At 30.3% G+C, this 19,659-nt stretch overlaps 3 protein-coding genes across 9 annotated transcripts in view; 2 read left to right on the top strand and 1 right to left on the bottom strand.

Annotated features, from left to right (window-relative positions):
- The first annotated feature begins 566 nt into the window (after nucleotides 1–566).
- On the top strand, nucleotides 567–9,347 carry LOC124539259 (receptor expression-enhancing protein 5-like). 4 transcript variants are annotated; one of them, XM_047116576.1, is made up of 6 exons: nucleotides 567–826; nucleotides 898–1,130; nucleotides 5,120–5,243; nucleotides 5,570–5,673; nucleotides 7,697–7,732; nucleotides 8,500–9,347. In XM_047116576.1, exons 1-4 carry the CDS (start codon nucleotides 697–699, stop codon nucleotides 5,662–5,664), a joined length of 582 nt encoding a protein of 193 aa, XP_046972532.1. In that variant the 5' UTR covers nucleotides 567–696; the 3' UTR covers nucleotides 5,665–5,673; nucleotides 7,697–7,732; nucleotides 8,500–9,347. The 4 variants fall into 4 exon arrangements, with proteins under 4 accessions (XP_046972532.1, XP_046972531.1, XP_046972534.1 ...); XM_047116575.1 differs by lacking the exon at nucleotides 7,697–7,732; XM_047116578.1 differs by lacking the exon at nucleotides 5,570–5,673.
- Nucleotides 9,348–10,408: 1,061 nt separating this feature from the next.
- Nucleotides 10,409–12,107, bottom strand: LOC124539334 (probable 28S ribosomal protein S16, mitochondrial). The gene is made up of 3 exons (XM_047116696.1): nucleotides 11,886–12,107; nucleotides 11,435–11,594; nucleotides 10,409–10,580 (listed from the first exon to the last, which is right to left on the bottom strand). The coding sequence occupies exons 1-3, from the start codon at nucleotides 12,000–12,002 to the stop codon at nucleotides 10,459–10,461; spliced, it is 399 nt and encodes a 132-aa protein (XP_046972652.1). The 5' UTR covers nucleotides 12,003–12,107; the 3' UTR covers nucleotides 10,409–10,458.
- Nucleotides 12,108–17,561: 5,454 nt separating this feature from the next.
- LOC124539278 (plectin-like) overlaps nucleotides 17,562–19,659 on the top strand; it is an 80,895-nt gene continuing 78,797 nt past the window's right edge. For all 4 annotated transcript variants that reach the window (XM_047116609.1, XM_047116610.1, XM_047116611.1 and 1 more), the window contains exon 1: nucleotides 17,562–18,155. In XM_047116609.1, coding sequence (XP_046972565.1) covers nucleotides 18,033–18,155 — 123 coding nt within the window. In that variant the 5' untranslated portion in view covers nucleotides 17,562–18,032. The remainder of the gene's footprint in view (nucleotides 18,156–19,659) is intronic.

The raw sequence follows: 19,659 nt of genomic DNA on the forward strand, positions 1-19,659 counted from the left end.
ATTATCGATATTATTGTCTTTATCTAACATGATGATATAAAAGCTCTTTAGAAGAATGTTTTCTACCATTGCCTCCAATTCTACAAAAAATATGTTAGTCTTGAGAATCTCTATTTGAAAGGAATAAATAAGATTTTCAACAAGCGCTTTTACGAAAAGCTCGTAACAGATAAAAAATTAAGAATCGAATAAAAGGAATGATTCGTTTTACCATTTCGCTTCGCTGTCGTTATTTTTTTATAATGTAACGAACTTAAATAAATAAGGATCATAAGTATTTTTCTCGTTAATTATATGATACAAATAATAATACTATTCAATTAATGCATTTCTTTACTATTTGATCAGCTCCTTTTTACAATATTTATTATATCTATTTGTATATTCGAAAATTGCTGTATACTTGTTGCAATGTTATAACTTGTCTACCTAAACAAAATGTCATTGGTAAAAATCTTACTAAAATTGTGTCACACGATCAAAATACACAACATAACACATTAAAATATGAATTAAATAAAAAATAGTAGCATTCACCGTTTTTAGAATAGCAATACTCAGGCAGATCCGCCATTGTCATAATTGGCTGTAGCAGATTCTGTCATTTCATTGACCATTGTCAGTGAGTCGTGGCCGTGAGACTCGCTAAAGTGCCAAATACATTTCCATACACCCCAGGTTCATCCCGAAACCAAAATGAGTGCTAAATTGCAAGAATATAAAGTCTCAATAGAGCGCAGCTTAATGGACAAGAGCAAACCATGGACGAAATACTTTGAGATAGCCGAGCAAAAGACCGGCGTGAACAGAGTATATTTATTTGTCGGTAAGTTTCATTTTCTCCTATTGCGTTTATTTATATCCTTAGCGATTATTTTAACGTTTATTTTGTCGCAGGCTTGGTCGCGTTCACCGGTTTATATTTAGTGTTCGGATTCGGCGCGGAATTGATATGCAATTCTATAGGATTCGTGTATCCGGCATACATGTCGATGAAGGCATTAGAATCGCCAGTTAAAGATGACGATACCAAGTGGCTAACGTACTGGGTTGTATACGCCTGCTTCTCCATCGTCGAATATTTCTCAGATTTCATTGTTGGCTGGTTCCCGCTTTACTGGTTGATTAAGGTTAGTTAAACATATGTTAAAACTTAAAACAATATTCTGCAGTCATGCGAAATAAAAATGTATATATGAATTACTCCAAAAAAACATATACATTTTTTTTTTAAGTTATCTGTACAGTTATTACATTTAATTACAAAAAAAAAAATTAGTTGAATCAGAAAAATAGCACTTCAAAAGTCTTACAATTAAAGTAAAGTAAAAGCCTGTAAATTTCCCACTGCTGTGCTAATGGCCTCCTCTCCCATTAACAAACATATTCCAAGCCCTCTCTTATAATTAAATAAATGAAAATTCTACAACACAAGTTCATGTACTAAAGATTGTATTTAATTTCAATACACATGTGAAGATAATTAATTCATAGCAACATAATTATCTTGGAATGAGTCAGGGACATAAATTCTGTAATAACTTGTTAAATAGAATCTGATATTATTCAGAGATTCTCATTACTATATATATTACATTTCAAGTAATCTAAGTAACTTACTTATGACCAAAAATATATATATTTAAGTCATATAAGATCACATATTTTATTATTCAAATACATACACTTCATACTTCAATATTCTTATTTTAAGGGGATGATAATTTAAAGCATAACTCCTTATATAATATATGAAAACTATAATGGACTGTGTCGGTTTAAGGTTTTGTAGTTTCTTTAGTTATATTGAAGTAATGATCTCATTATTATAGATTTTCGTTTGATGAGTCTAATATTTAACATGTCACAGTGACATGGCAACAAATTGCACAAAAAGATAAGGATTGTATGAAAAGATAAAATTAAATTATCTGATCAATTTATTATCTGTACGACAGAAAAAGTTTTAATTGATAATATCTGTTGAAAAGAAAATTATAATTATTTTTAGTATTGGCTATTCTAGAATGATATATTTTGGATAGTAATAGTTTTATGTTAAATATGAAAGTTTTCAATGTCATATTTTTTTCTCTTAATCATCTTTATGAGTATTAGCTTATCTGTGTATTATGCCTACAGAATATAAGATAGTATTTTAAAAAAAGAATATGTTAATGTACATATAATACAGTTAAAGACTATTTAAACAGGTCACACTCACAGGCAGAAATATTTAAATGAAATTAATACAAATATAATATTTAAAACACACACATATATAATAGACAAGCTCATTTATAGAGAAATGTTTTATAATATCAAGCTGCAATCCATAGAGATCCATGCTTAATGTAGACATGACACAGCAACTTATAAAATTGTATTGTGCCAATGTTTTTGCAACAAAGCACATAGAGTAATATAAATTTAGTGAAACCTAATATTTTTTTAATGTGTTATGTTTTAATAGGAAAAATCCAAAATCATGCTATAGTAGGTACAAGATACTCTTATGATTTTAATTTCCATAGAAAATGTATACTAATTAATTAAATTATTGCTTATGGAAGTTACCTCTGATTTTAAATAGTAAAATCACATAATATATCAATACTATATCTGGATGTGTAGTAATGTAATGTCTACTAATGTAAGGCTGTTTTTAAAAAAAAAAAAAAGTAAAAAACAAAATACTGCAACATCATCACATTTTAAATACAATGAAATATTATTACATAATGTGAGTTTCTTCATAAGTATATTTGTATCAAATAGCTATATAAACATAGATTAGTATATAATATGCTTTCATTCAATGAAATATATGATATTTAACACAAGTCATAATGATAAGTATAAAACAATAGATGTGGAACATATCTGTGAGAGATTTTATCTTTTATCTTCAATGTATTGTATATAACTCTTTTAGGTAATTCAATCATAGAAATTAATACATAACAATATTATTGAAAGTAATATAAAAGTTTTTTTTTTATTAAAAAAATATGTAATAGTATACCTCAGTTTGATATAATTAACTAGCTGTTATGTAATCACCTACATCGGTGTAAATTACTAGTTTTTATAACAAAACATAAAGTATTTTATTTAAGATGAGATCTTTAATTATAGTATACTATTTATTGATCGCGGCTTCGCCCGATTTTTACCTGTAACTCATCTGTTGTTTGGTATAAAAAAATATATTATACTTCTGAGGTATTCAAGCTAGCTTCATATCAAATTTGAAGTATATCGGACAGACAGAGTTGCTTATAATATTAGTACAGATATAATATAACCTATGAAGTGTGTAAATATATGTAATGTACCTTCCCTCTGATGGATAAAGATTTCGCAATGTCACTTACTATGTTCCCAATAGGGGGTAGATATACAATAGTAGTATACATTTGTGCAGGTTCCTTTATGTTTTTTTATCCTTCACCGTCAAGCATAAGATGAATCATAAGAATTTCTTGTTCAGATGAAAGTCCACAACTCTCAGTTTAATTAATGTTCTCACTACAAGGCTATCTCGGCTATTTAAAGATTAAATAAAGTAAATCAACATAATGACCAAATAAGTTTTACTTTACTTCAAAAAATCGTCATTCATTTTAGTAGACAAGACAACAAAGTGAGCTGTCTAATTAAAACATCATTTAGCATAACACAGTCATTGTGTTATTGAAATTTAGTTCAGGGGCATTTGTAAAGGAATCTTACTAATTATACACAAAAATGTATGTTCAGTTCAAAGTTTCAATAAAAATTACTCGAATGACGAAACTAATGTATTTTTAATTGCATTCAAATACTGATAAAGAGAAAAAATCATATCAATCGACAATTTTAATAATATCTTGATCAATTGGGTAGACTATGAATTTGAAATTTTGATTATGCCTTCAAAATTGCTTATCCAGAAAAGTGAAAATGGTGTGATTTCTTTATGGTTTAATTGTGTTTATGTTATGATTCTACTATGTGTAATTCCAATAAACATTGGAATACTGTATGCTTACTTTCATTTACATAAATATATATTGAGTTATGAATTAAATAATATCATTGGTATGTGATATAAATACTCCTAACAGATATTGTAAATTCGATAATGATTTTTATAATGCTATTGCATACTCAATCATGAATACTGTCATACGTGTTTTAAAAAATACAGACAAGAACATAAAGTACCTCCTACACATAGGTGAAACTGCTTGAGGAAACTAGTAATTTTATAACTATAAATCACAAAAGTAGTTCCTTTGTTATTTCGATATTTATGTGTGGGTTACTGGTATACAAATATATCTGTGTGAGTATCAAAGTTAATTATAGAAGTCATTATTGTGTTTGTTTGTGTTCCCTTATCACTGCGCTGTGTAAACATGCAATGTGACATTGATTTTTATATCTGGATAATACCTGAGTTATTGTTTCATTCAATTTTGTGTTATACATGTTTCTAGCATATGACCTGGTATATGTATGTCTTTGTGCAAGACTATTTGGGTAGTAACACCCATATTTTATTTTTAGAAACAGGATAGTAGAAAAAAATATTGAAAATAAATGTCTATTTTCATGGTGATTGGTCAAACAATGTAGAATGCTGTTGGTGTTTTAATATGATATTAATATATATGACATTTACATAAACACAGATCGAAAAATAAAAAAATATGAAGAATGAATTGTACCTACTGAGTACTGTAGAGTAAAATCAGTACTGCTTTTTTTATTGTGCATCATGCAAATTAGGCTGAAAACCGCATAAAGTAATTCCAAAAATAAAAAGGCTTAATTTTCGTTACTTAAATTTTTTACTTACTTTTTTATATTTTTAAAATAATAAATCACCCAAATAAATGAGAATAGCCACACATATACTTCGTTAAATGTAAACAAAATATGATTTAAAAAAATATAAGTGAATTATAATATTAATATATCAATGAATACATCCAAAAGTAATTTAAAACAATGTATAATTGAAAAAGAAAATGATTTATGTGACTATTTTTATATTATATGAGATAAAACATATGCATGTTTATTAATATATAAAGATAATAATATAATTGTTTATAAATAAAATTTTCAGTGCATCTTCATTATCTGGTGCTACCTACCAACGGACTACAATGGTTCTCTCATCATATACCACCGTCTCATCCGTCCCTATTACCAGAAGCACCATGGTCGTATTGATGACATTGCTAACTCAGGTAACTCATAAAAAAATCCTTTGACAAATAATGATACCTATGGATTTTATGGACAGTATTTTTTAATGCTTATTTTTTATAAAGTTTATTAATGATACAAAAAAATAGTTTATGCAATCGGTAAATGGTTTGATTACTTTGGTAATTTGGGGGGGGGGGGGGGGGTTGGTATTTATTTTAAATTTAACTGGAATCTTTTGGTGGTGGTCTAACAATGGTGAATTTTAATTTTTTCATTTTGTGTTTAAAACAATTCTTTTGGGACATAAATGCAACAAATATAAGATAAAACAAACACAATCCACTTTTGAATTTTTATTTTCTAGATATCGTGGATAAGTTGGTTAAAGACGCCAACAAGCACATTGATAAAACATTTAAGGCTTTCAACAAAAAATTGTCTGAGCTGCATAAAGATTAAGGCTGTCAGGTAGGTAGGAACTTAGGAAGATAGGAGGCTGAGAATAATTGGACTGTGTTGTGCAAAAATGTTTCAACCCACAGATATAAAAATAAAATTTATCGAGATTTAAAACAGTAAATACTTTTTTTAGTGACAGCATCCTTGATTAATTGTACATATATGCATATTATATTACATATAGTTCATAATATGTTTTAATAATTTTTATTTTTGTCTCCGTGGGTTGTAAATTTCATCACAATATGGTCCAATTGGGCTAATAGCTTTGCATCTGTTAGTGATACCATAACCACTTGAATAATGTCCTGCTCATGCTTTACATTTATAGTTATGCCTTTTTAAATATTATATTTTGATATTTAATCTGTGGCACTCCCTTATTTTATTGATTTGTCAAACAGTGATAACATGAAAATAGTAACACAATAAAATATAGTACCTGGTATTAAATATGGCAGATAGATGGAAATAAATCAGTTCTAGTAATGTAATTTGTTACATGGCTTATATTAAATGAATTCTGAATGTTGATGGCAACACTAAACTTTTTGATAAATGTCTTTATCTTGTGTTAGTATTTTTACGAAAATTAAATTGTCATAAGCAAGTTAGTCTTTTTTCAAACTAGTTTCAAAGACTTAAGCAGTCTTACACAGTGGCGTAGCTAGTTGAAGAAGGGTGCATTGAAAAAGAATCAGACCCTCACGCCCTCTTTAACTAATAATTACCCTTTAAAATTAAAGATACCATATAAGAAATCTTGTGCTCAGGGTCGTGATTTTCTAGCTTCAGATGCTTATAGTTTAGTTTAGAGGGCCCCCTGAACTCCGGGGCCCTGGTGCACAGCAACAACTGGCCCTACGACAGCTACACCACTAGTCTCACATAATAATTTCTTCATATCTAACATTAACGAATATATTAAATTAAATTTTCTCGAATATTACTAATATCAATATCTGTAATTGATCCCGTATATACTCAAACTTCTCACTAAATATTAAATTTCGACTGTCAACTTTCAAATTATCATATATCAGCGTGTATTTGATACTTTGTTATTCAGATATTATACGATATTCGTTGTCAAAAAAAATGTGGCGTAAATTTGTGAATATTTATTTGTTATGGGTTTATTTGTTGAGGTATATGTATATGTATGTACATAAACATTAAATTGATTCGATTTTTTAAATTCGAATAATCAGCTTTGTATATTTATATCGTTATTTATCACATAATTAATTCTCAATGGTATAAACTTAAAAAAATACCGTATTACTCAAAAGTGGATGTGTTTTAATGTTGCTAACATTAAAATAAAAAAAATATTACATGTGCTCATAAATATTTAAAATAAAATTGCCTAATCTGGTAACTTTTCTAGGATTAAACGAGATTGTAGTTGCTAATTGTAGTTCAAAAATGATTTTGCAAATAATAGTTATGCAGAGGGTAGGATATGTTGCAATTTCTTGCAATTTTCCGAATTTAGCCGATAGTTACATAAGCCAGCACGAATAATATCTATACTTACCAATAATAAAGTTTCGAATTTATTTAAGATTTAATCCCAAATCGATTTAATTAATTAAGTCGTTAATTTTTTTTATTTTTAAATTGAAAATACTTTTTTATTGAACAGTAAATATCGATGAGTTGGTGCAAGGTGTGAATAGGAAGATAAATAACTCGATGAAAAGATTATCGAAATGATTTAATTATTTCATTGATGTATGTTTTAATCTGTTTTTTTTTTAGTTATTATATAATATGCAACTAATTACATTTATAGTATTATTCAACTTAGTTTAGATCGCACCATTGCTTAGTTTTAAAAAAAATTAAATAGTTGTATTATTGTTTTGAATGAGTAGTTTTACGACACATTATAGCATTATTATTATTTCTATTATAAATACATTTTTTCTTTATATGATTATGCAAGATTATTTTTCCTTTGAATTATTTTGTCCTTTCCACCTTTTAATATTGGTGCATGATCTTAATAAGCAATCCATGATTATAGGTAAACAAGAATAAAGCTGTAAACACATAGATATATGTAAGTAAAACCATTTTGACTGGTAATACTGTACTAAGCTTTATAATTGGCAGAATTAAAAATAAATAAAATGCTTCTTGCAAATCAATATTATTGTTGTCTAATTCATATTAAGCTATAATACATCTCAGCTACGGCTTAAAGCAGCTTTAAAAAATTATTACAAGCAGTAAATTGAATTGAATGCATGGTTATATATGTTTTGTCTGTTTGCCTTTCCTGCCCTTTTCTATTGTATTATTTGTATTGTAAGATTACAAAGCTTTATATCATATTTTATGTTTATATGATTTATACATGTATCTGGCACAAAATATTAAGTTGTTAAATAATTGTCTTTGATGTAAGTAGATATTTATACTATTACTCATTAATGTAACATAGTTATTTTGTATTTGTAAGTAATATTCTTTGCCTATTCAGTCGTAGTGATATATTTTTAACCCTTGCACTAAGTCATGGTTTTTCTGCTTTTTTCTAATATTTATTGGTATTTTATGCCAGATACCAACTATTAATAATTTTTTCTTTTAAAAGTCAAACAATAAATAATAATAAAAGTATTTTTTAACGATATTTAATGACATTATATATATTTTGTTTTATACTAATATTGATTAAAAAAAATGTTTTCTTCCACTCATAGCAAAATGTAGTGGAAAAAAATGTATGTCGTTAAAACATTAATCAAAGATTTGCTAAAAAGAAATAATTTAAGTACTAGCATTTTTGTAAGCTGTGTTTAATATTGTAACTCATAATTTCAGCCTCCCGTTTGGTAGCAGATGCAGTTAGGAAGAACACATAAATCCTCAGTGCATATTCCGGACACGGGGAGCGAAAAGTACAAAATATACTTGCATCTGCTTTTGTACACGCTTCAGGCAATTTTGAAAAAAAAAAAACAATACAAAATATATTTTTTAAAATCAATAAAAAAAATTGTATAATTCAAAAAACAATGGGCAAATATTAATTAATAAGAACTGATTAATAACTGGGTTTCGGCATTAAGTAATTGCAAATGACATTGTATTATTTAGTTAAGTGGTTTTGTATGATCGTGACGGTTTTTTTTTTATTAGTTTAAAAATTGTAGTATAATCTGTTGTTCTCAAATATGACAAAAATGTTGAGGTTTCGATTTTCTTGTGATTAGGTAAGTAAGACTTCATTATTTTAATTTTTTTTCCCCTATTCTTAAGTTACCTGTCGAACAATGAATTTCCTGATTTTTGTAATTTCTTTTTTTTTTTATATGTTGCTCAAGGAATGTTAGTATTTGTCTGTTGTTAAGTTTTCATTATTAAAAAAAAAAATGTTGGTACGTTTATAGAATTTATATTTTTATTATTCACGCTATTGATGACGCCATTTTGTAACCGTCACTTGATGCATTTAAATTTAGAATCGCACTTATATATTTTTGTGAATTGAAAACTAAATAGCTAGTTTTAACTTGGACACATTCTTTATCATGTAAGTGTTTTATTATATATTTGGCTTATTATATAAATCCACGTTAGTGTGCCTTCGACGTTTGGCTGCCAATTTTAAATGTATTCACGAGGTGTTATTATGCCATTTTTTCACGTAATAAAAGGAATTCATTGTACACTTAATTTTTTATTTTTCACCCTATGCCATTAGTGATAGTAAACACATTTTTTTTTAAATAAAGGAGACAACAGATAGAACTTGAGTACCAGATAAAAATACAAGCAGATAAATTAGTAACTTGGCGATATAATCTCAACATATGTATGAATAATTTATAAGGTTTTATTATGTATAAAACTGACTATTACAAAGAGTTCATAAACATTTTTACATTCCTATGAAAGTGAATTGTGGTTGGAAAGTGGTTGTGCGAGGCTGACTTGACATTGACTGATATTTTCTACCGCGAAACGGCAATACTCAGTATTGTTGTGTTCTGGTAGAAAAGGTGAGTGAGCTGGTGTAAACAGACTAGTGACTTCTATGTCTAGGCTATGATGGCTTCTTACAATCATGCGAGCTATTCTTTGCCTATCAATGTTATAAAAATATATATTGAGCTGTCAATGATGAACTAAAATACCTCGAGAGTTTTATTTTGGTCACTTGTATGATGTAGTCACCAAAGCATTAAATTACAATTAATGGAAAAACGAAATGTAATGTAATCGAGACTTGTAATAAAATATACCAAATTAGTTATTCTTACTACTGCTTATGAATTAATATCATCATTTTTACTTAAAATGTGTAAGCAATTAACTTTCCCAAAATTATTGCGCTATAGGAACTTCAAAATCTGAGCCTTTCCTTCACAATAGTCTACATTGTTAGTACATTTTCGAGTCAAGATGGCCCAGTGGTTAGAACGCGTGCATCTTAACCGATGATTGCGGGTTCAAACCCAGGCAAGCACCGCTGATTTATGTGCTTAATTGGTTTTTATAATTCATCTCGTACTCTGTGGTGAAGGAAAACATCGTGAGGAAACCTGCATGTGACAAATTCCATAGAAATTCTGCCACATGTGTATTCCACCAACCCGCATTGGAACAGCGCGGTGGAATATGTTCCAAACCTTCTCCTCAAAGGGAGTGGAAGCCTTTAACCCATTTTCAAATTTGATGATTACTATATTTGGACATGACCTGTTGAGTATGAAATAAAAGCCAGTTTTTAATATAATATTATATTCCCTAATAAAAACTAATTATGAGTAAGTTAATTTATGCATCTTTGTTCTCTGCAGCCTTCTCAGCTTCCTTTGCTTGATTCTCTCGTTCAGTCGCTCTGTTTCTCCATGCAGTCATGTAGGATCGAGGATGAATGGGGAAGAAACCTGCTAAACCTGGAGAAAATACCAAAAGTTTATAATACGGTAAAACACACATAAAACTGAGGTGCTCATGATTGTTCTGGTGACGATTTTGTGAAGATTATTTTGAATATGTAATTAATGGAAATTTAGGTTTCTTACATAAAAATTAACTCAGTGGTTTTCAAAAATTAACGGCAGTATTTACGCTAATTTTCATATTATAATTTATTGTCATAAAATTTAAAATTTCTAAAAATATCATAAAAAATATTGTATAGTTAAAATATCTTTATTACTTCAAAATAATAAAATTACTTAACTGTTAATTACTGTCATTTTAATTGTCAGTTATTTTGAACAGTTTAGGTTTGCTCCAAAAAGTTTTTTTTTTTTTGAACAAATTGAACTTCTAGTGAGCAGCAAAAATAATTCAACTGATCAGTATGATTCCATACTTGTTTGTAATCTTAAAATTGATTTAATAAAAAAGGCATTTTAAGACTGCAACTGTTGTAATTAAGCAAAGTAATAAATTAGTTCATCAAATAACAATCTATTGAAAACATATGCTAAAAAAGTTAGAGACTAGAAATAGAATATAAATTTAATTTTATATTCTACTGTATTAAGAACAATAACCCTCATGGATTTATCCACACATTGGTATTCATTATCGACACTTATAGACTCAAAATTGTACAATAATAAAAAGATTAAAATATAAGAGAAACAAAAAGCAGGTACATAGGAATAATTGTTATATAATATTCTATTCTTACTTCTTATTCTGAGCCATTAATTAACTAAACTAAGCTTAAAAATAGAACACCGAACCAGTAGAAATGTTACTTGTGACCACAAAACTATTTACGTGTAAAATATACCTAATAATTCTGCCACTGGTGGTGTGACATGAGCACCGTGACCGAGCCAATACTTTATCCTTTCTAAGTTCAGAGCAACCAGCTTTTCATTATCCATATTCGGCATTGGATCATATGAGCCTAGCTGTTCAATAACAGGCAGGCTATTTGGCCGTCTTCTCTGGAAAAATATAATAAAAAGTGTCTCTAAATTACAGAATGACAAACATAAGAACATATAATTATAGAAATAGATAATCTATAAGCTTTCTTTAACTTATGTATTTAAGAAAGTTATTACTTAGAGATAGTTATTAAATTGCAAGGATTTAATTTTTCAGGGATTTATTAGTTAGGAATTTTAATGCGATATACAATTCCGAATTACTGTTTTGTTAATTATAATTCTACAGTTTAAGACGAAAGAGGTAGTTCGGATTTAATATTTATTTTCTTTAACAAAAATACATACATGGGTTACAGAGATGTGAAAAAAAGGTCTGTTTGTACAACCATGTCGAAGTAATCGGATCGATTTTGCCGCTTTCGCAAAATATCGTCCTGTTCCACTTGCTGGTGGTAGAGGCATATTTAGATAACAACAATTATATTTAATTCATAAGCATTAAATAACCTAAAATAAAAATATTTCAACTATGGCTAGAAATTAAAATGTCACTGTCAAATTTGACATTTCCTATTGCTTTATTGGGGTTACTATATAAAATTAAACATTCTAAGTACTACTGATTTAAGTTTGTATGAATTTCAAATATCAAGCCTTTTTGTATAATATATATAAAGATATCTTTTTTTTGAAATTTTCAGTTTTAATACGAAAACACTCATTAAATCTTTATAAACTTTTAGAGTTTGCCTCTATACATTTCTTTGAATCCACTTAATTGGGATTCATTTTAAAATATTTTCTAAGTTGATACATATAAATAAACAACTTTCGCGTAATTGATTTTGTTCTTTTATATGCTTCAAACGAATAAAAAAGATAGATAGAAAATTAATTTAAAGGATACTCAATCACTAAATTTATAATCCAGATTGTTTTCTTAAATAAGAAAGTAAACGCTAAGAATTACATTCTTCTGAAAGCGTGTGTTCTAGCATAATTTAAGTCACTAATGAAGTTATTTTTAAATGAAACATAAACCTATGATAGGTTGTCGCGTGACCCAGTTCCATTAACATTTTATAATTTACTTGACGTATATTTTGATTTTTTACAAAAATATTAATCTGGTGTTCTAATTTCAATCTTGGCCAATGTAAATAAAAAAAAAAGTAATAAAAGTAATCAATTGCTGCTTTATTTTTAGCTAATTACTTAGAATAAGGACATAGTTCTATATAATGTAACGTAAACATTTTACGTAAACGTGTTATTGTTATTTATTGTTATAATATTATAGATATCGTTCTAAATTGAAACAATATAATTTCTTTATTAATAAAAAATATTTATAGTACTTTATTAAGTCCTTCATATGGAACTGAAATGAGAAATTTATTTTATATCCGGGAAGTCGACTTCGCTACTACAGCAGTCATTTCCTTGTGTGAATGTTTAACTTCAATATTAATTTTAATGTTTATAAGCTATTTGATTTGAAGTGTGTTGTTAGTTGTATGATCTTTCGTTATTTTGTGACAACTTCGCATAATTAACACTCAGCACGTCTAGCAATAAAAAAATGTTTTAGCTTATTAGTTTTAATAATTTATAGCTAGTTTTATTTATTTATAACGTCTGTAATATGGCAATCACTAAAACACTCATAAAAAAAATGAAAATAAATCTAAATTAACAAAAGTTTTTGTTTATTTGCTTCATATTGTTTTGCTTGAAATATAAATTCATTAACCAATCGAATTTAATATTTTTCATCAGTCTGCCAACCGTACCGTAGCGACATTTTGAAAACCCTTAAATTTTTGAAACCCAGCAATAAAATTGTGTCTCGTTTTTTGTTTAAAAGTGTGAAGGCAATAGTGGAACAGTCACACTTTAGATCTCAAGTAAAGTGTGATCAACACTGACCATATAATCTCAAGTAGTTAATTTGATCCCCTTCTCAAAAATAAATCTATCTATACATATAATAAAATTGCAATGTCTGTTTAATTAATATTAAAATAGCCGGTTTTTATTAAATGCATATGTATGTATACATAGTACATATACCAAGTTTTTTTGTCAACAATTTTATTCTTATTTTTCGGCCTAATCGCTGGAACGACTGAACCATTTTTGGCGAGACTTTCACTGTCAGCAGCTGATGTAACAAGGATTACCTTAGGCTACAACAATAACTTTTTTGTTAATTTCAAATGCACACGAAGTCGCGGGCACAGCTAAAGAAACACTTCAATGAAACTAAAGAGGGTAATTTTACCAACTAGCGTTTTAACTGACCAAAAATAATTTGTCGAAATTTCTCGATCGCAATCAATGTCGAGATTTCGTTTTTGTTACTTTTAGAAATTGCAGGTCAACCAATTAACAAAAAATATATTTTCAAACGTAACGAACACGGTCTAGACTCTAGGGGACTAGAGGTTTTGCTCCGCGTACAGCTTTTGACCTGAGTTCCGGATTAAATAATCAAGTTGTTTGGTTGGAACTTCGTAACAGTTTCGTTTCGTTATTTACTTAAGTCTACAGTCAAAACTATATAATAAAAGACATTCATATATTGGGAAAAAATAATTATTATTTATTTCATACTTTTTATATTAGCTTTTCTTGCAAAGTTAAAAGTGTTATTTGATCCAAAACAAGCTGTCACAACTTACATGGTTTGTATTTGCACTTACTTACCATTCTAACCAAAACTTTTGTTATACTTTGTATTGCTCTTGGGTAGAATAATTGATTTATTGGCGGTACCCAAAGATAAATCTCACGTATGTCAATTATTATTATAATGTCGGAGGGTCATATGATAATGATGGTATCATATCACGACCATTATCAAGCCAGAAACTACGAAGATCTAAGGACTTTTCATTTAACAAGTGTGTGCAAACGTAAGTGCACTTTCTAATTCTTCAAACCAAATGAAAAATTTTTGAAATTGGCACTTCAAAAGTGCCAATTCAATGGAACGAGAAATCCGACCCGATTGGATAAAGTTCGGACGCAGGAATAAAGCCCAAAAGTAGATATCTCTCCCAGAGTCCTGGCTGCAACTACTAGGAGATAATTTATGAACAGGACACCTCAATAACATTTGATTGACACGAGGTTTGAACCCAGGATGCCGGAATATGAGGCTTTATTAGCTCGCGACTAGAACAACAAGGCCAGTGAGATCTTCGTAATATATATTAAGCCTAGCTTCGATACAAGTAAAGTGGGAAGTAATTAATTAAATGCAATGTTAAATACCTTTAAAAATAATATTTCCGTAAAACTTTCAAATATTCATAAGTCACTATAAAGTTAATGAACCTTGTTTCGCAGGGTGTGTTTCAAACGGTAAGCGAACTGAAATTAGTTCAAGATAGGATGCTGTAGAGATGTGCTGAGACTGGTTATTATTATTAAACAGGGAACCGTCATGAGCTTGAAGAAGAAGTTATATGGAAGCCGGCTGACATGGTAAGGCCGAGTAATGAGGAGCATGAGGTGAGGAAAGTCATCAGCATGGACGTAGATGGATATACAGGTAGGGGGCCAAAGAAACGATAGATGGATTGTTTAGGACACGATATAACTGGAATAAATGTGGTTTGTGAGATGAGGTTGGAAAAGAAAAGTCGACCAAGTGCTGCGTCGTCCCGAAGTAAAATTGTGATAAGGGCAGGAGGATGAGGAACGGTCACAAGCATATTTTTTGGTAGCCTAATAAATATTTTCTTGCACAACTTTTCGCAGAATTTGTTGAGTGACATATTTTGAATAGAATTGTAATGTTGGTTAAAAGCTAGACATTTAACACATGTGCAAAATTGTTGTTGGTAATTAGTATCGTGATCTATGACAAATCGTGGTGATGATGATGATGAAACCTTTACCTCACCAAATTCAAGTATCGGGATGGACTAAAACCCAAAGTTCTTCAGATAAGATTATAAAATCAATTGCCAATAACAAAGAGTCATTTGAAAATCGACCCAGAAGAGAAGAATAGTATATTAAAACTTATTTTGTTACAAAAAGTTTTTGCTACCAATTTTGAATCGCCATTCAAAAAGTTAAAATTAATCTGAAACTATTGAAAGTATATTATACCAAGAAGGTTCCTCACAGTAGAATTGCAAGGATAATACCAATTTTCTTAAAATATTTCGGTCGTAGTTTTTTGGTACAAAACGTAGGAATATTCTTTTTTAAGGTTCAATCTTGCTTCATGTCAAATTTCATCAAACATGGTGCATTGCTTTAGCTAGGAAACAAACAGAGTTACTTTTTCATTTATATAGTATTGACATCCTGTATGCCTATTGAGCCCAATGTTTTGGGTATTTGACAGGCATCATTTAACAAAGAAACTCGATAGCGTCCCTAGGAGTGCCCAGGTGAGGTCGTTGATTGTACCGTACTCCAAAATTTGTTTGAAAATATCTTGAGACAGCAATAGAAGATGAAGGATCAAAATTTATGACATCCTCTATTTTTTTATGTTGTCTTTAATTTTAACTTATATAAAATCTTGAAAAAATTTTGAGGTACTCGTTACTAGGTTACTTTCACCTTTGAGACATTATTCCCATAATTGTTTTTGTTGAAAATTATATCAATAAATTTATCTAAAGCAATTTTCAACCATTTTTTGAAGATGGTCAACAACCCCATAATACTGCAACGTGTGTCCTGTACCTATAATCACACTAGCTCACTTAAACTTTCAACCAGTACGTACCATTACAAAGTATTGACATTTGACCTAATGATTTCTAAAAAAAGGCTGCACTTGGTAGTAAAACGCTACTATAATTTGAATATGGAATGAATTCCATGAACCTCTTATATGGGTAATTTAAATACATTATTTTGTTTCAATTGCGTGCAATACCAGAGATGATTATATACATCAATAATCATGAATGTCAGTGACTATATAATTAAGTATATATGTACTCGTGTATATTTAGTTATTTACTAAGGTAGTACAGTAAAAAGTAAAAAAAATCTTAGAGGCATTATATCTGAATATTCTGGGTAACACAAGAACTCAAATTATAAGAGCCCATCTCTTACTCTTCGGTATATTTGCACAAGAATTATGTGCCTCCTCAAATGAGCAAACAAATATATAACAATTATAATGTCAATAAAATTACTCATGTAATAAATAAGTGTATTTATAAAGCAACAATAATTCTCATATATTTTTATGATAAGAATCCTATCGACAACACCACACCACTATTCCCGGTTGCAACCAGGCTGACCGACATACGACGACCTCAAAGATAGAGAGGAAAATATTAACGTTTAACGCGCCAGAAAGAGACGGATGTTGTAAGTGGGTCATGGGATAAGAGGAACTTCAAGCAACGTTTCAGATGTAAAGCGCTGTAACCGCTGTATTTCATGAAAACGGGAGGCTGAAAACAGCGCGCTATAAATAGATAGCGTTTGAGGTATGACATAATTAATCGTTTTGATTATGTTTTTGAATGATTGTGAAGCGCTACGAAAAATCGGTACTTGATTTTGATGGATGGTTACAAATCGCTATGTTTTGCATATTTCTAACGAAATGATTCGATCCTAAAGAGGATGTCGTTGTTTTTATCGAGAAAAAATCAGGGAGGAGAATAAAAAGCATTCGTATTTCCTTTTATGAAGTATAACTTATTTTTATCGAATGAATGCTATAGGAACAATTTAGGTACCCGAAACAAATAAGAAATCAATTTCTATCGGTAATAAATCTATAAATAATAAAGTTATAATAAGAGTTATATTAGTAGCTGAAAGATTCTAAAAAAAACACAAAATCTATACGGTCAGACACACCTCTGCTCCAGTTTATTGTACCTACATTTATAGATCACACATCTATCGTCTAGCGTACGACAGATTCGAGCAGCGCTAAATCCGCTAAATTACCCGCCTATCGCGCATGCGTTCCCGGAGTACGATCGATGATCCGAGCGTCCCGTTCAGTGATCGCGCGCCCGTCACCCAGTCCAGTGCACAATGCGTTCGAATTGACGCGGGAAACACGCCAAACTGTATCTCCGCGAGTACGCCGGCGAGGAGGAGCGGCCGCCGTGCCGGGAGGAGTGGCGCCGGCAGGAGTGGTCGGGCACGCGGAGCCGCCTGCCGCAGGTGGACCGTAGCCCGTCCCGCCGGAGTCCGTACCTCGCGCGCGACGATGAGCCCTCCCCGGCCCCCGACGAGCGCGGCCGCTCCGCTTCGGCCGGGGCACATCATCGTGCACGACCGAGGCCCCTCCGGTACCAGTCGCTCGAACGCGACTACGACCGCTCCTACGCGCCGCCGCCGCCCCCCGAGGATGACTACTACCGTCGCGAACCGCCCCCCCTCTTCCTCGGCGAGCTCCAGTCCCAAAACTCCGACCTTCAACGGGAGCTGGGAAACCTCAAGAAAGAATTGGAACTGACGAATCAGAAGCTGGGCTCCAGTATGCACAGCATAAAGACCTTTTGGAGCCCAGAGCTGAAGAAGGAGCGGGCGCTGAGGAAGGAAGAAAGCGCCAAATACAGCCTTATTAATGACCAACTTAAGCTGCTCAACCAAGAAAATCAGGTCAGTAATTTTACGTTCCAAATTGTCTTTTTATTGATTTTCATGATCCACATTTTGTCTATGAACATCTCTCTGTCTACTTCCTCGCACCCCTTTGTCAATGAAATATATTTTTGACGTTAATAAAATTAAAATAGAAACGATATATCGATCAAAAATTTTAATTCATAAAATTTTAGGTACATTAAGGGTACTTAAAAATATAATGTTGGACCAAAATCGTTCATACTCGTTAGCTACTAAGAGCACCACCCACGAAGCGTTACAATTTCATAGTATTTGTGAGCCATTTCTACGCCTGTCGCTCGCGCTGCGCCATACGCATGCTTGGAGAGAGGAGTCTTTCATTGATGTTACTCTCATAGGTCAATGGGAGATCTCGAGCTATAAGAGATACCGTTCTTCAAGCGTTGATACGAATGACACTGTTCGACCAATTCTTACGCTTTAAACTGAAATACATAATTAGCAAATCATTTTTAACAATCTTTTATATAATACGCGTATATTGTATTGTATATTATTTCGTTACACGTCAAAGGAAGAATGTTATATTAGAATTAGAAGCTATTATAGAAGTCTTACAATTGCTTTTCAATATTAGACAAGACAAACATTGTCCTTTTACAAAGAAAACTGTAGAGAAAAAAAATACAAAGACAGTAAAACCTTTTTGGTTATAATGAAACTATTAGTTTCAAATAACGGAGGTAAAGGTCCTCGGTAAATAAATTAAAAGTATTACGTAAGCTGGGAAGAGATTAAAGAATTAGGTCACTTAGAATGGGCTTACAAGACTCAAGAATTTAATTGACATGCTCGAACGGCTGATGGATGTCACTACTTTAATTTATGGAATAAATCCTTCATGCTATGTTTTAATTATAGACAAGTAAACATAGATAATATAATCCACACTACAAAAGTAAAGAATGTTTTTTTTTCTTTGACTGGTGATTTTGCTAAATGACTGCAAAATATTCTGCCAATGTGAAAATATTAAAAGTGTCAAGTAGAAAATTTATCGGTTTATAACTTTACAGAAGGTGCAATAATGATTATTAAAATCTGTGTAATAAAAACTAGATGAACTTGCTTTCTTTTCGTAATGAGAAAGAAGTAAAAAAAAATTACAAAGAGCCTCATAAAAAGTTTTTTTTTTAAAGTAATAAATGTTTATGTATCATCAACATCATATCATCTCATAATAATTTATATTGTTATAAACAGGAAATGTTTTATTCGAATACAGAAAACACTAATTGGATTAAAATACGCATATGAGTTTTGAATAATAAATAATAACTGAAGTTCTTTACAAGTCTATATGTAACGAGGTACGAACAGACAACGGAAAAATATACAGAAATTGTGAGAGGTTAAAAGTTTTTTTTATTATTTTTAACCTTTTCAAGTATCCTTATTAACGATTGCAAACGTAACCTCGTTATACAGGCTATTTCAATGCAGACAGCTTGGTTTTATTTAAATACGTAATTATATT

The sequence above is a fragment of the Vanessa cardui genome, chromosome 22, assembly GCF_905220365.1.
Source record: "Vanessa cardui chromosome 22, ilVanCard2.1, whole genome shotgun sequence".
NCBI classification, from domain to species: domain Eukaryota; kingdom Metazoa; phylum Arthropoda; class Insecta; order Lepidoptera; family Nymphalidae; genus Vanessa; species Vanessa cardui.